Consider the following 12,708-nt stretch of genomic DNA (forward strand, 5'->3'; position numbering starts at 1 on the left):
GGCTGACCCATGTGCGGCACCGCACGGCACAGCGCAGCACTGCCCGGCTCGGCTCGGCACAGGTCAGGGCAGCACGGCATGCGGCATGGCCTGGCCTGGTTTGGCACAGCTTAGTTTGGCACAACACAGAACAGCGCGGTGTGGTTTGGAGCAGCACGGCACAGCACGGCTTCATTGGCACAGTACGGCACGGCACAGCTTGGTTTGGTGTGGGGAATGGCACGGCTCAGTTTGGCACGGCTCAGTTTGGCACGGCTCAGTTTGGCACAATACGGCCCAGTGCAGCACAGCCTCGTTTGGCACAGCGTGGCACGGCACAGCTCGGTTTGGCACAGCTCGGTTTGGCACAACTCGATTTGGCACAGCTCGGTTTAGCACAGCTCGGTTTAGCACAGCTCGGTTTGGCACAGCCCGGTTTGGCACAACTCGCTGCTCTAAGAGCCTCAGGGCTGAGTGTGCGCCCACAGCGGTGGGCTGAGGGGTCACAGCCGCCCCTTCTCAGCCTCCACCACCGCTGTCCCCACGCGGATCGTCGCACAAGGGGACATTTTCAGTGGGGACAACGGCGCTCTGTGCTCGGTGCCACCCGGCTCCGCCGCCCGCGGTCACACGGCGCCCGGTGACGCTGCGCCCTGTGTCTCAGTGGGGCTTTGTTGTGGCCTGGGGGGGGGGATCGATGTGCACTGGGGGTCACAGGGCTCTGCCGGGAGCAGCCCTGACCTCACAGCTCCTGATTCACCAAATACGGGCAGCGCGTCGAGGTGAAGATGTGGGGGTTGCCAAAAACAGAAAAAGGGAAAAGAAAGCAGAAAAAAAACCATCCCAAAAAAGCAGCCCGACACCTCTTCTGCTTACCTTGCTCTTCTGGCAGCGCTGGGGCGGGTGTGCGGGCACAGAGGGAGGCAGAAAACGCTGCTTTCTCTTTTGGTTTTGGTCCAAGAGAAGCACGCGCCGATACCGGCAACAGCCGCTCCCGGCAGCGGAGGAAGAGGCCGCGGGGGCAGAGCTGGGGGGACCCCACGGGGGGGGGACGTGGTGAGGATGGAGCACCGAGGGGTCCCGGTGCTGCCGTGGCTGCTGCTGGTGCTGGCGCTGCCGGCGCGGGGCGGTGAGTGCTGCGGCAATGGGAGATAAGCACAGAGGGTTTCGCTGATGTGATAAGGGGCGATAAGGGAGTCGCGTAGGGAGATATAGTGGCTGCGGATGGAGGTGATGCGGGATGGGGGCACGGTGCACGGCAGCGGGATGAGGTTCGGGTGGTGCTGGTGGGCAGAGCTGTGGGAGAAGAGGGCATTTGGGGTGGGAATCACTGCACCACTGCTATAGAGATTCTATCTCTGCCCCATTGTGCGGTGCAGTGCTGCCTGCTAAACAAGGCCATCCCGGTGCCGGAGGCCCACGGGTCCAATGCTGGCTGAGCCCACCCACCCTCTGCATGGCCTCTGAGCCGCCTCTGGCTGATGTGGGTCATGTGGAGTCGCAGTGGTACCGGGGGGGCTCAAGAGGGCCCTGCAGGGAGCTGGGAGATGGAGCACCTCTGGCCCCTGGCCCCTTCCCCATCCCCATGACCCCAGGTCAAGGCAGCTCCGTTACCCCGATCCCCCACAAGCCCAGGTTTGACTCCCCACACACAGGTGCCCCCGATCCCCCCCCTGGGCTCTCCTGCTTCAGGCGCTGCAGCTCCGGCCCCTTCACCTGCTCCTGGCCACCCCACGGCCCCACTGGCAGCACCACCTACATCCTCGTGCTCTGGTGAGTCGGGGGCACTGTGTCCCACCAGGAGAACATGGGGGACACTGGGGCACACAGGGGACACGGTGCCACTGCTGTGCACCACGGGTGAGTGCTTTCCCTGCAGCTACGTGAGCCGGCAGCTGTGCCAGCGGCACAATGCGGGCATCACCCCGGTGCTCACCCTGAAGCAGTACAAAGTCTATGTCCACACCAACACCACGGCCTGGGTGGAGGCACGATGGGGACAGCACGTGGAGCGCAGCCCCAACATCACACTGCACTTTGGTGAGGCAGGTGAGTGCTGGGGGTTGGGCAGGGCAGGGGGGGGTGATGGTCACCACAGCTGTGCTGTCCCCGCAGTGAAGCTGGATCCCCCTCCCCATGGGATGCCCTTCACTAAAGCCAATGGGCGCCTGCAGCTGTGGCTGCCGAGGCCGCAGTGTCACCATGGGGAGCGGCCGCCGCCGTACAGGGAGGCTCGATTCCGCCGGGTGGGTGACCACAGCTGGATGCAGGTGAGGGGATCAAGGAGACCCCCCCCCCCCATCCACCACTGCACCCAGGTCAGCATCACCATCACCCAATGGCTGGTCCCACCATTCTCTCCACAGGTGATGTGTGAGACAGGGAAGGGTGAGGATGGAGAGGATGACCCAGGTCTGTTTCGCCCTATGGGATGCTCAGGGTCAGGGTGGGGGGACAAACTCATCCTGGGGGTGTTGCCTCACCACCACTGACCCAATGTGCTGCAGTGACCTGCGAGCTGGGGGGAACCGCTGCCTTCGAGGTGCAGTTCAGGCACAGGACACAGCACTGGAGCAGCCACTGGAGCGACTGGAGCACATCCATCTTCATCCCTGAGGGTGAGCACCGTGCCGGGAGGGACCTCACCTCCCTGCACCTGGTGTGAGTGCATCACTCCTCCCATAGAGATCCTGGAGGGCCCCTCACTGAGCTTCAGGCTGGGACAGCTCGGGAGAAATGGGCAGAGGCTGCTGCAGCTGGGCTGGCAGGTAGGGCAGGGGGGATGTAGCTGTTGTAGGGTACGGCTGGGATGGCCCAAAGCACTCTGAGCACCCCGCAGCATTGACACCGCTGTCCCCACGCAGCGCTCCCGTGCGGCACAAGGGGACGTCACCTACACTCTGCACTCCTACATGCCGGAGTGCAGCTGTGCCGAGGGGGACGAGGTGGTGCTGGGGCCGGAGGAGACCGAGTACAACATCACGCTCTGCGGGGCCGCGTATGAGATCGAGCTGACGGCCACCAACGCTGCAGGAACCAGCCCTGCACGGCGACTGCACGTGGAGGCGGAGCAGCGCACAGGTACCCAAAGGGGCCACAGAAAGGACGAGGCTCTTTAGCGCAGCATCGCCCTCTCCTCTCCTCTCCTCTCCTCTCCTCTCCTCTCCTCTCCTCCCCGCACGATCGGTACGGTCTCGCAGGAAAATCCTCGCTTGGCACGGACTCGAGCTGCAGCTCGGGCACCTCTGGGCCAGCCAGAGGCCTACCGGTCGCAATCTCGCAGGGCTCACCCCGAATCGGCCCCACCCCGGTACGGTTCGTGTGGGTGGGTCTACCGCTCGAGCATCACCCAGCTGCGGTGTCGGTTTACCGCTTCCAGCCACACCCCGGTACGTTCGGTTAGCCGGCGTCGGCTACCACCCGGCTCAATATACAAGAAACACAACTCGGTGTAATATATCTCCTCCGCGTTCGGCGTCGTTGTCACGCCCACGGTCTCATACAGCGGGGCGGTCGAGGCGTAGCCCCTCCAGTCGCCAGGCACACGCGGCGATCGTGCCGCAGACGTGCCTGTCTCAGGCGGCCACCACCGCATCTGCCTCCTGATATATCACCGCGAGAGCCTATACGCTGCAGCGCTTGGTGCTACCACGGGAACGGCCCAATACAAGCTCCGGTACGCGCCCAGCTAACAGCCCGCAGCGCACTAACCCCCTGTGGTGGCTAGTGTCGATCACACCCGGTCACGTGCCCCACACCCGCATAAGAGGCTCGCAGCCCACCCCAGTACAACCCCCCACTCACCCCATGAACAGCACTCAGTCAGCGAGACCCGGCCTGTTCATGGAGGGGCCGAGCCCTGTGCTCGTGGTGCGGCGGACACCTGAGTCCTGCGTGGGGCACCCCAAGCCCCCGGAGCACACTTCGCTACTCCGCTATCCTTCACCCCACCAGTGGCCCTTTGCTAGGCAACGTGGTCACCGTACGCGCGCGCAGTGTACCAGCCTGCCATGTCGCGGGCGCTCTGAGTCAACGACCCGCCTTGATGAGCTCGCTGAGTCTAGGTATAGTCCCAGCGAGCATACATGGCATCAAGAGTTAAAGCTATCTGAGGGACTGCCCATACTGCTGGGGCGTCCTTCGGCACCGGTGAGACCTGGGCCGCGCCGAAGGCGCAGGTCGCAGGGCAAGGCGCAGTCCGCCACGCGGGGGGTGACAAGGCGCCGTCCGCACGGCGGTTGGCAGCTCCGCAGACTCACGGCTCTTCCCCGCGCGGGCGGGTCAGCTCCTTCTGCAAGCGAGAACAAGCAAACAAATCGACGCCCGCTGCAGTGCGCGAGCTCCAAAGAGTACGCCGTGCGGCGTCTCGCCCAGTCCCGAGGGGTGGTGCAAGCACAAGGATACGCCCTCCTCAGCCCGCGGTGTGGCTGGTGGGTTGCTGGCGTGGGCGCTTGGGTGGGGGCCTCATGGTTGTGTGTGGTGGTAGGACATCCGGAGGTGGCCGACGGCGAAAGTGCTAGCGCCTGGCGGCGACGGCGGTGGATGGCCGCCGCCCGCGCGGGCGTGTCGCCTCTCTTCGGTTCCCCAGGGTGCCCATGACAGCAGCTGTGTTGGATCTGTGCGCGATACGGATTTCGCACTTCCCAGAGGCTTAATTGCTCGCAGGTGTGGCGCCCGGGTTGGTGGGAGGGACAGTGCTTTCGACTAGAGATGCGCAGCGTGTCGCCCAGGCATCACGAGAACCCCCCTCGCAGCCTCGCGATTGAGCCGGTATGACACACACCTACACGTGCTGTAAGTCGGGCCATGCGAGCAGTAGTGCTATGGCGCGCGAGCGAGGGGATGATGCGGGGTGTGTGGTCGACCCCGAGCGTGGCGGTCGCTTGTGTTTCAGGCGGTGGAGTGTGGTGAGTATGTCCTCATCGGCTGAGCGCCTCGTGCTCGATCTGTTGACTGCGGCTGCGCGGACCGGCCCACATAACTGTGGGAAGCAGCATGCCAGGATATTCTTTTTACCCACCGCGGAGTCAACGCACGCCGTGGTTGGAGCCCGGCTCCGCTGTGAAGGCGACGTCGTTCGTGCGCTATACCCCGGGGAGGGAGCAGGGGGAGGCCCCTCCAGGCCCACGCAGCGGGGGACCCTCGCGCTCATGCCCCGCCTTGACCGCTCTGTAGGACATGCCGCTGCGGTTGGTACGGCTGCGGCTCGGCTCCCGATGGCCCCGGTTGACCAGGTGACGCGGGGACGCAGCAACGCGACAACGCAGAGTGAGACAGCAGGCAGCCCATCGCCCCTGACAAACAAAGGATGGACGATCCACGGCCCGGAGGTAGGCACCGTGTATGTGCGGGCAGCGGGTGCGCACCCCGCTCGGGGTGTGCGGTGGCGGGGCAGGTGCTGGTGGGGCCGTGAAATGGGGCGCTGCGTCATGGCTTGGCCGGGGTGGTAAGGGCGAGTACAGTGTGGAGCATCGCGCCCCGCGGTTCGCTGTCGGCCCGTGCCCCGAGTGCAGCAGCGCGGATCCGTCACCCCTCAGCGCAGCGCAGAGTTGGTCTGTCCGCTTGAGCAGGATGCCCTCCGCGCGACCCGTAACACGGTCTCCGTTGCTCCTGTCAGGACCTCTCCGCGCCTGCTTGCTGTCCCCCACCAAGGGGACCATACCTCCCATACAGCTAACGCTACGGTCGGTCTCGTTGTAGCGTAGCATAGCAAGCCGTTCTCTGTTGTGTGTTGGCTTGTCTCATAGCTGCCGTCCCGTTCTGCCCCCCACACCGTGCAGTTTCATGCCAATACCATGCTAGCGTCAGCGCTGCCACGCAAGGACCCAACAGAACTCCCGGATTAATGTCACTGTGCCGCTTCTCCCCCGCGCCCTCTCACGTGCTGGTCAGGACAGCACGACGAGCTCAGACGGCCCGCGCGGAGGAGGGCCGCGCTCCACGACTAACAATTTCCGGCTGCTCTGGCAGAAAGTGTTATCTGGCATTGCTCTGACGCGTCAGGCCCGAGCAATAAATCGGCACAGGGACTTCGGGCTCAGCAGTAGCCCCCGCATGCGGCGCGCCCTGTGCCCCCTAGAGAGACCCCGTCGGCAAGTGGCCCCGACTCCGGTTCTTGGAGTACAAAGGCCGCAGAGCCCAGAGGAGTAGCTGATGGGGGCTTGAGGTGTGGTGACCCTACGGGCAGCGTGACATGCGCCGTCGGTGAGGAGTTCCCTGCCCAGATAGGACGCAGATAGGATGCGACGGGAGCGCTGCTGTGTTCTTGGTTTTTCTTTACTTTCCTGGTGTCTCCCGTGCTGGGGTTTCTGTGCTGTTGCCCCTTCATCCCACTCGGGGCCAGGGATGCATGGAGAGGCCTTGGCGCAGGCCTCTCGTGAGACACATATTTTGGTGGCGTCCGCTGCTACAAACCCATCGACAGTGGCTCTTCGCTTCGGATCAGAATGATGGGTGTGCCCAAGGAAGGTACCACTGGGTTGGGGGGTCCAGTATCATGCTCACCACGGATACCCCACCTGGGCTCAAGAGCCCCCCCGTGGCCACGGCGGCCCGTGCGCCCGCCAGTCACCGCGCCCCGCCGACCGACTAACCTCTGTCACCCCGAGGCGTCGCGGCCGCGCGTCGTGTGCGCAGCCGCCTGTTGATCCCGCGGCCCTCAACGGCTCTCCCTGCCTCACCCCTCGCGCGGCTCGCCACAGGCCCTGAGTGACAGCGCGCCCTTTTGTGCGTCCCGCACGAGCCATCGGCCACCCGCTCCCCTGGGCGACACGCACATACACACTGACGCATAGGCACGGCAACCCTTGCAGCCACGCACAACACACCACACCTCACACCCCCACAGGAGCACACCAGACACACAAGTGTTCGCCGCGCGCGAGCGGCCCTGCTCGACCCCCCTCAACGCGCTACAGGACCCCTGTCCGACGCTGCAGCTACTACTCTCCACCCCGTCCGAGTCTCCACCCTGGTGATGCTTCTCAACGGCACCCTCAGCCGCCCCCCATGACCCCCGCTCAGGCGACTCCACCCCGCAGCTGTCCCTGGCATGGGCGTACGCTCCCACTTGTCTCCCGCCCCCCGCTCCCTCGGACGTTCCCCTAAGGCCCTCTACCGTTCCTCCATGGCAGCCTAAAGCTCCCCCCCATGCACCTCTCCTCGGCTCCCGTGGTGGCGCCGCGGTGGTGTGGCGGGTCCTTCGGCGCAGCACGCCGAGCCCACAGGGCCAGCCCAAGCGGCCCCCTGACGGCGCGTACCACCGACCCCCGAGTTGCGCGTGAGCCCGCACACCCCCTCGGCTCTGAGCCCGGGCCGGGGGCGGGCGAAGCACGGAGATCCCTTCCTCTCCCCTGGTGGAGCACCGCAGCATTGCGAGGTGGCGGCTAGCCCCCCAACTCGTGATAACGCACGTGCCCGCGCGCTACCGGCTCATCAGGACGGGCATGCCCTGGCCGGATACCGTCTCGCTGCACCGCCCAGGTGCGATGTCCCACCGTCGGCGCGGCAGTTGCGCCAGGCGTTCACTAGGCTCATTGGTCGATGAGGTTTTGTGGCTGGCACCTCTCCTTTGGCACCGAACTACGAGACACAGTGCTGTGTTCTGTTTGTAGTCATGCACGCGTCGAGCCAGGCCACTGGCTGTCCATTGTGGGTATCGGCATCGCACAGCCTTGGTTGTGTGTTCGGTTGGTGGGTATAGTGCGTGCAGGCCGCTTTCCTTTCAGGCGGCTCAGCTTCCATTCACCACGCTCCCCGGGGCTGTGCAGATGCTCTTGGAGGGCTTCTACGGAAAAAGGCTCTCCAGGGCTTCGTGCGTCTCAGTCTTATGGCATCGTCATGCGAGATTTGGCAACACTGGCATGCAAGTTTGGACAGCCAGATAAACGCGTCCACGTGGCCTTAGGCGAGCTCTGGCCTGGTCGGGTGTAGGGCTACCATGTCGTGGGCACTCCGGCACAGCTCCCAGGGCTTTCAATGGCACGCCTGGCGGTTTGGTGTCCAACACAACTCGGCATATGGCATCCAACCGCTTCGCTTTTTACATCCCTCCCGCATCCTCGGGTGTTTTAGCCGACAGCCTACGGTTTCGGCAACAGTGCCCGGTTTGGACACATATACTTCGCTGCTCTAAGAGCCTTCAGGGCCTGAGTGGTGCGCCCACAAGCGGTGAGTTGAGGGTCACCAGCCGCCCCTTCTCAGCCTCCACCACCGCTGTTCCCCACGCGGATCGTCGCACAAGGGACACTTTCAGTGGGACAACGGCGCTTCTTGTTGCTCGGTGCCACCCGGCTCCGCCGACCCCGTCGGGCTTCATCACACGTGCGCCGTAGTTTATCTTGCGCAGCGCTGTGTGTGGGGTCAAGTGCGGGCGGTTGTATGCCTGGCCTGAGGTGCGCGGCCCACCTCGTTGAGATGTTTTGCACCTTTGGGGGAGGGTGGTCACCTGGGCTCCTAGTGGGCTCCGAGGAAAGCAGGCCCTGTTTTCTGTGGGAGCGCTCCATCAGCTGCCTGGAGTTCACGGCAAAGAGGAGATACGGCAGACCGCGAGCGAGGGTCGGAAGAGTGGTCCCGCGTGTTGTGTGCTCGCACCTCATCTCAAACCCATGTGACAGTTCATTTTGCTCAACCAGCGGTGGATAAAGAAGATAGAGCCGGAGAACAACATCGAGCAAGAGGGAAACCACTCCAAGACGAAAAGCAGAGGCCCAGTATGCACCTCTTCTGCTTATACCGTGTGCTCATACGGCGGCTCATGCGCGAGGTATGAGTGGCTCCGCGTTGGCGCGGCCGTGTCCTGCCCACCTGTCGATTGTAGGCGGGTCGGCGAACCGTACAGGGCAGGAACCCATGACTTAGGAATCGGCTTATCTCTCTCCCTTTGTGTGTTTGTCCAACGAAGAAGCACTCCCGTCCGCACTAACCGTGTTCGAATCAGCGGCCCTCCGGCACGCTCGAGAGCACCATGGCTCCCGCACGGGCACGGCAGATTGCGTGGGGGGACCCACCCGGGTGCGAGGGTGCGGCGCACGATGAGGTGAGAGAAGTGGTGCAGCGAACCGGAGGGAACGGTGGCTTTCGGCTCCCCTGGGGCCGTGTCTTGAGGCTTTTCTGCTCCGGCTAGGTTGCTGTGGCGCCGTCCGCGCTCGGGCCGCGGAGGCGTGAGTATGCGTGTCTGGCCATGCCGAGAACTACAGCACGAGGAGGTGTCTCCAACGATGTTAGAGTTTTAAGCCGCGCGTGTAGGGTAGTCGCGGTCGGCGCGGGCATGAGTCCTCGCCTGGGCATGAGGAGTTGATAGCCTCGGGCTGGGTGGGTGCCGAGGCTCGTCTCGCCACGCGCGCTAGCGGTAGATGAGGTGGCTCTCTCCTCTCGGTAGGGCAGAGCCTGTGTGGCAGAGCACCCAGAAGTGCATTGTTGTTCAGGTGGGTTGTCCCGGCCAGCGCCCGATAACTGAGATCGCGTGATATGCACCTGCACTCACTCGCTCCATAGAAGATTCTATAGTGCTCGCTTCTCCTGCATCCGCATCTTTGACGAGTAGGTCAAGTCCATAGCCTGGCCCGTGTTCTAAACGGGAAGGCGCACATGCTAGGGCCGAGGGCCCCTACGCTCAAGATTGAGTGGCTGAGGCCTCATGCCCCAGACCCTCTGCCTCGGCCTTCTCTATGACGCCTGCCCTCCCTCGCCGTGGATATGGGCCTCATGCTGTGTGAGCTCCGCTCGAGCTAGCGGGTTTACCGGGTTGGGCCACTCAAGAGCCTCGCAGGGACTGCGGAGGATGTGAGCACCTCTGGCCTCCCAACTAGGCCGTCCCCTGTACCGCCACTTTCCCCTACTTTGAGCCTCTACACGGTCAACGCTCAGTCCTGCTGTACCCCCCGTATTCCCCCAGCGCAGAATCCCAGGAGTTTGCAGCTCCCACCCACACACAGGTATACCCCGTTACCCCCCCTTCGGCTCTCACTGCTTTCACCCGATCGACGCTCCCCCGGGCCCGCGGTTCACCGTGGCCCTGGCACACCGCCCCAACGGCCCCCAAGCTGTTGGGGCACGCCACCACCGTCACTATCGTCGTCGTCGCTTCCTTAGGGTGACCTTCGGGGCACCGTAGTCCGCACCACGAGAGGCAAGCGATGCGCGCCGGACAGTTGGCCCCACAGCGGGGACACGCGGTTCCCAGTGCCTCCGTTGCACCACGGTGTGGAGGGCGCTGTCTCTAGCTACGGAATTGACCCCCGAGCGAGAAGCCAGATGTAGCCAGCGGCACCAGATCCGGCACATTCACCCCAGGTGCTTTCCAATGCCTGAAGGCCAGGTACGCATCAAAGCGCTCTATGTCCACACCCGAACACCATCGGCCGTAGGGTGGAGGCACCGATGGGGACAGCGACGTGGTAGCGCTGCGCCCAAACATCAAACCACGTGTGCAGCATTGGTTGAGCCAGGGTGCCAGTGCTGACGCCGGTTGCTAGACCAGGGCGTGGCGTGATTGCGTCAGCCACAGCCTGGTGGGCTATGCGCGCGGCTAGGGGTGGGTGCGCCGTCCATGGAGATTGGCTCCTTCACAACAACAGCTTCACTGCGGACACACTCTACTGCGAGTCTGCTCTGCCGCCCTAGCCCGAGTAACGGCCGACAAACGTGCAGTTGACTCACGCACCTTGGGTGAAGCGGCGCGCGGCCGCCGCGCATAGCGGAGTGGGGAGGCCTCCTTACCGCTCGCGCTGTGCGTGATCCCAGCCACCCCGGATGCGACCGGGGTCGACGGGAGCATATAGGACCAACCCGCCTACCCCCGCCCCGCATAAAAGTCCACAACAACATCTACGACCCAGGTCGTGCTCCCAAGCAATCGAGCCCCCATTCACCCCAATGGACCCCTGTCCGCGAGCATTCTCCGTCCACAGGTGATGAGTTGAGAGCCCCGCCGAAGCCCAGGTGAGCGATGAGGAGCACGTGACCCTGTCCTGAATGTCTCCGCCCCGGCTGCCGGTATGATCTGGGATGGCTCCTCCCCTCGCGGCCTAGCGCGGTCTAGGGTAGGCCTCGCTGGGACTCGGGAAACTGCATCTGCGGTGTGCCGTCCACCTCCCCGCACCAGATCTCCCAAGATGTGGGTGACGCTGCGTGCTGAACCTAGCTGACGGCATAGCGCAACCTCTCGAGGTCCGGGACTTAGCTCCGTCGCAGTCCATCCGGTACCATGCACACTCCTACTCCTACTCTCGCCTTCTCCGTCCGACCGGTTGCAGTTGCAAGCACCTAGGCCCGGGCCAACTGGCCACATCGCATGGCCACTGGCGCATTGCGGACTGGAGCACAGTCCATCTTCACATCCCTGGAGGAACGCCCACAGCTGCGTGCGGCCATTGGCTACGCCCGTCCCGGCGCAAGACGGGCAGCGCAGACCCCTAACGGTCCGCGACCCCTGACAGCTCTGCGGTAGCCTGAAGAGGTTTGCATTTTCATCAGCTGTGGGCCTCCCATAGAGCGATCGGACTGAGCATCTGGGGGCCCCGTCAATCTGAGAGCTGTCACGGCTGGCGACAGGGCTCGGGAGAGGGAAGGAGCATGAGGCAGAACAGAGAGGAGGCAGAAGGCTAGCTGGCAGGAGCATGGGCTGGCGACCATTCAATGAGGTGAGCGTCATGATGCAGGATATATAGCCCTCTCTCTAGGCGTACGGCTCGGGAATGGCCCAAGCACTCTGAGGCGACCCCCGCAAGGCGATAGGACACCGCTCGGTCCGCCGGACGCAGCCGCTCCCGTGCGGCACAAGGTGGACCGTCATCCTACCACTTGCATCCTACATGCCGGAAGTGCAGCGATGTGCCGAGGGGGACCGGATCTCGCGTGAGCAGGCTGGGCCGCCCTGAGTGCTCCCATGCGTAGGGTACTGTCTCCCGGCAGTAGCATATCATCTACGCTCTGGCGAAGGTGGCATCCGACGTATGAGATCGAGCTGGCAGCGCGAGGACGCGAACCAGGAAACTTACGATCAATATTCACGAGTACACTCAGCTGATTGTGGCGTAACCAGTCCGCGGCAGCTCGTGAGTCTTCCCATCAACGAGCTCGCTTATATGATACAAGCGTGTCCCCTACTTCGGCCTACCTTCCCAAAGGAATCCACCCGGTCCCCACCCATATCCACCTGAGCGAAGCTGTCTTCCGCTTTAATCGGTCACCGCACACACGCCCGCAACACCTTTGCAACAGCCATGCGCCCGTACCGCATGATCTATCCGTTAGTGATAACAACTATATGTATGTGATTGGAGCGGCCGAGCAACCGCACAGCCGACGGCGGCCGCAAGTCAGAGTACCCCAAAGGAGAAGGAACGCGCAAGCAGAAAGGACAGGAAGGGGACTCTGATGACGGCAGGTAGGACGCGGAGGATGTAAGAGAGTGAAAGCATGCGGTGAGGGGAGAGGGGAGCGGGAAGGGGGGAGAGCCCGTACATCGCTCGTGCACATGCGTACTAAGTATATCTAGCGTTCCTGCTACACTCTAGCTTCGTAGCCGCACTCCGGTCTCCTCGTACCTCTCCGTGCATTCCTCGCTCTCCCCTCTCCTCGAGCTCACAGCGTAGCGTACCTGCTACGCTTCTGCCTTCCCTCGCGTTCTACCGTGGCCTTCCCTCTCCTCTCGGCATCTCCTGCGGTTCCTGGAAACTGCCTCATCCTCTCCTGCTCGCTAAACTCCTTCCTCCTCTCCTCTCTACA

At 63.7% G+C, this 12,708-nt stretch overlaps 1 protein-coding gene across 1 annotated transcript in view; it reads left to right on the forward strand.

Annotated features, from left to right (window-relative positions):
* The first annotated feature begins 687 nt into the window (after positions 1-687).
* IL12RB1 (interleukin 12 receptor subunit beta 1) overlaps positions 688-12,708 on the forward strand; it is a 14,535-nt gene continuing 2,514 nt past the window's right edge. The window contains exons 1-8 of the mRNA XM_015886803.2: positions 688-1,108; positions 1,635-1,752; positions 1,859-2,028; positions 2,095-2,249; positions 2,346-2,391; positions 2,487-2,597; positions 2,665-2,747; positions 2,844-3,060. Of these exons, the coding sequence (XP_015742289.1) occupies positions 1,042-1,108; positions 1,635-1,752; positions 1,859-2,028; positions 2,095-2,249; positions 2,346-2,391; positions 2,487-2,597; positions 2,665-2,747; positions 2,844-3,060 (967 nt within the window). The 5' untranslated portion in view covers positions 688-1,041. The remainder of the gene's footprint in view (positions 1,109-1,634; positions 1,753-1,858; positions 2,029-2,094; positions 2,250-2,345; positions 2,392-2,486; positions 2,598-2,664; positions 2,748-2,843; positions 3,061-12,708) is intronic.

The sequence above is a fragment of the Coturnix japonica genome, chromosome 28 (assembly GCF_001577835.2).
Source record: "Coturnix japonica isolate 7356 chromosome 28, Coturnix japonica 2.1, whole genome shotgun sequence".
In the NCBI taxonomy this organism is placed as follows: domain Eukaryota; kingdom Metazoa; phylum Chordata; class Aves; order Galliformes; family Phasianidae; genus Coturnix; species Coturnix japonica.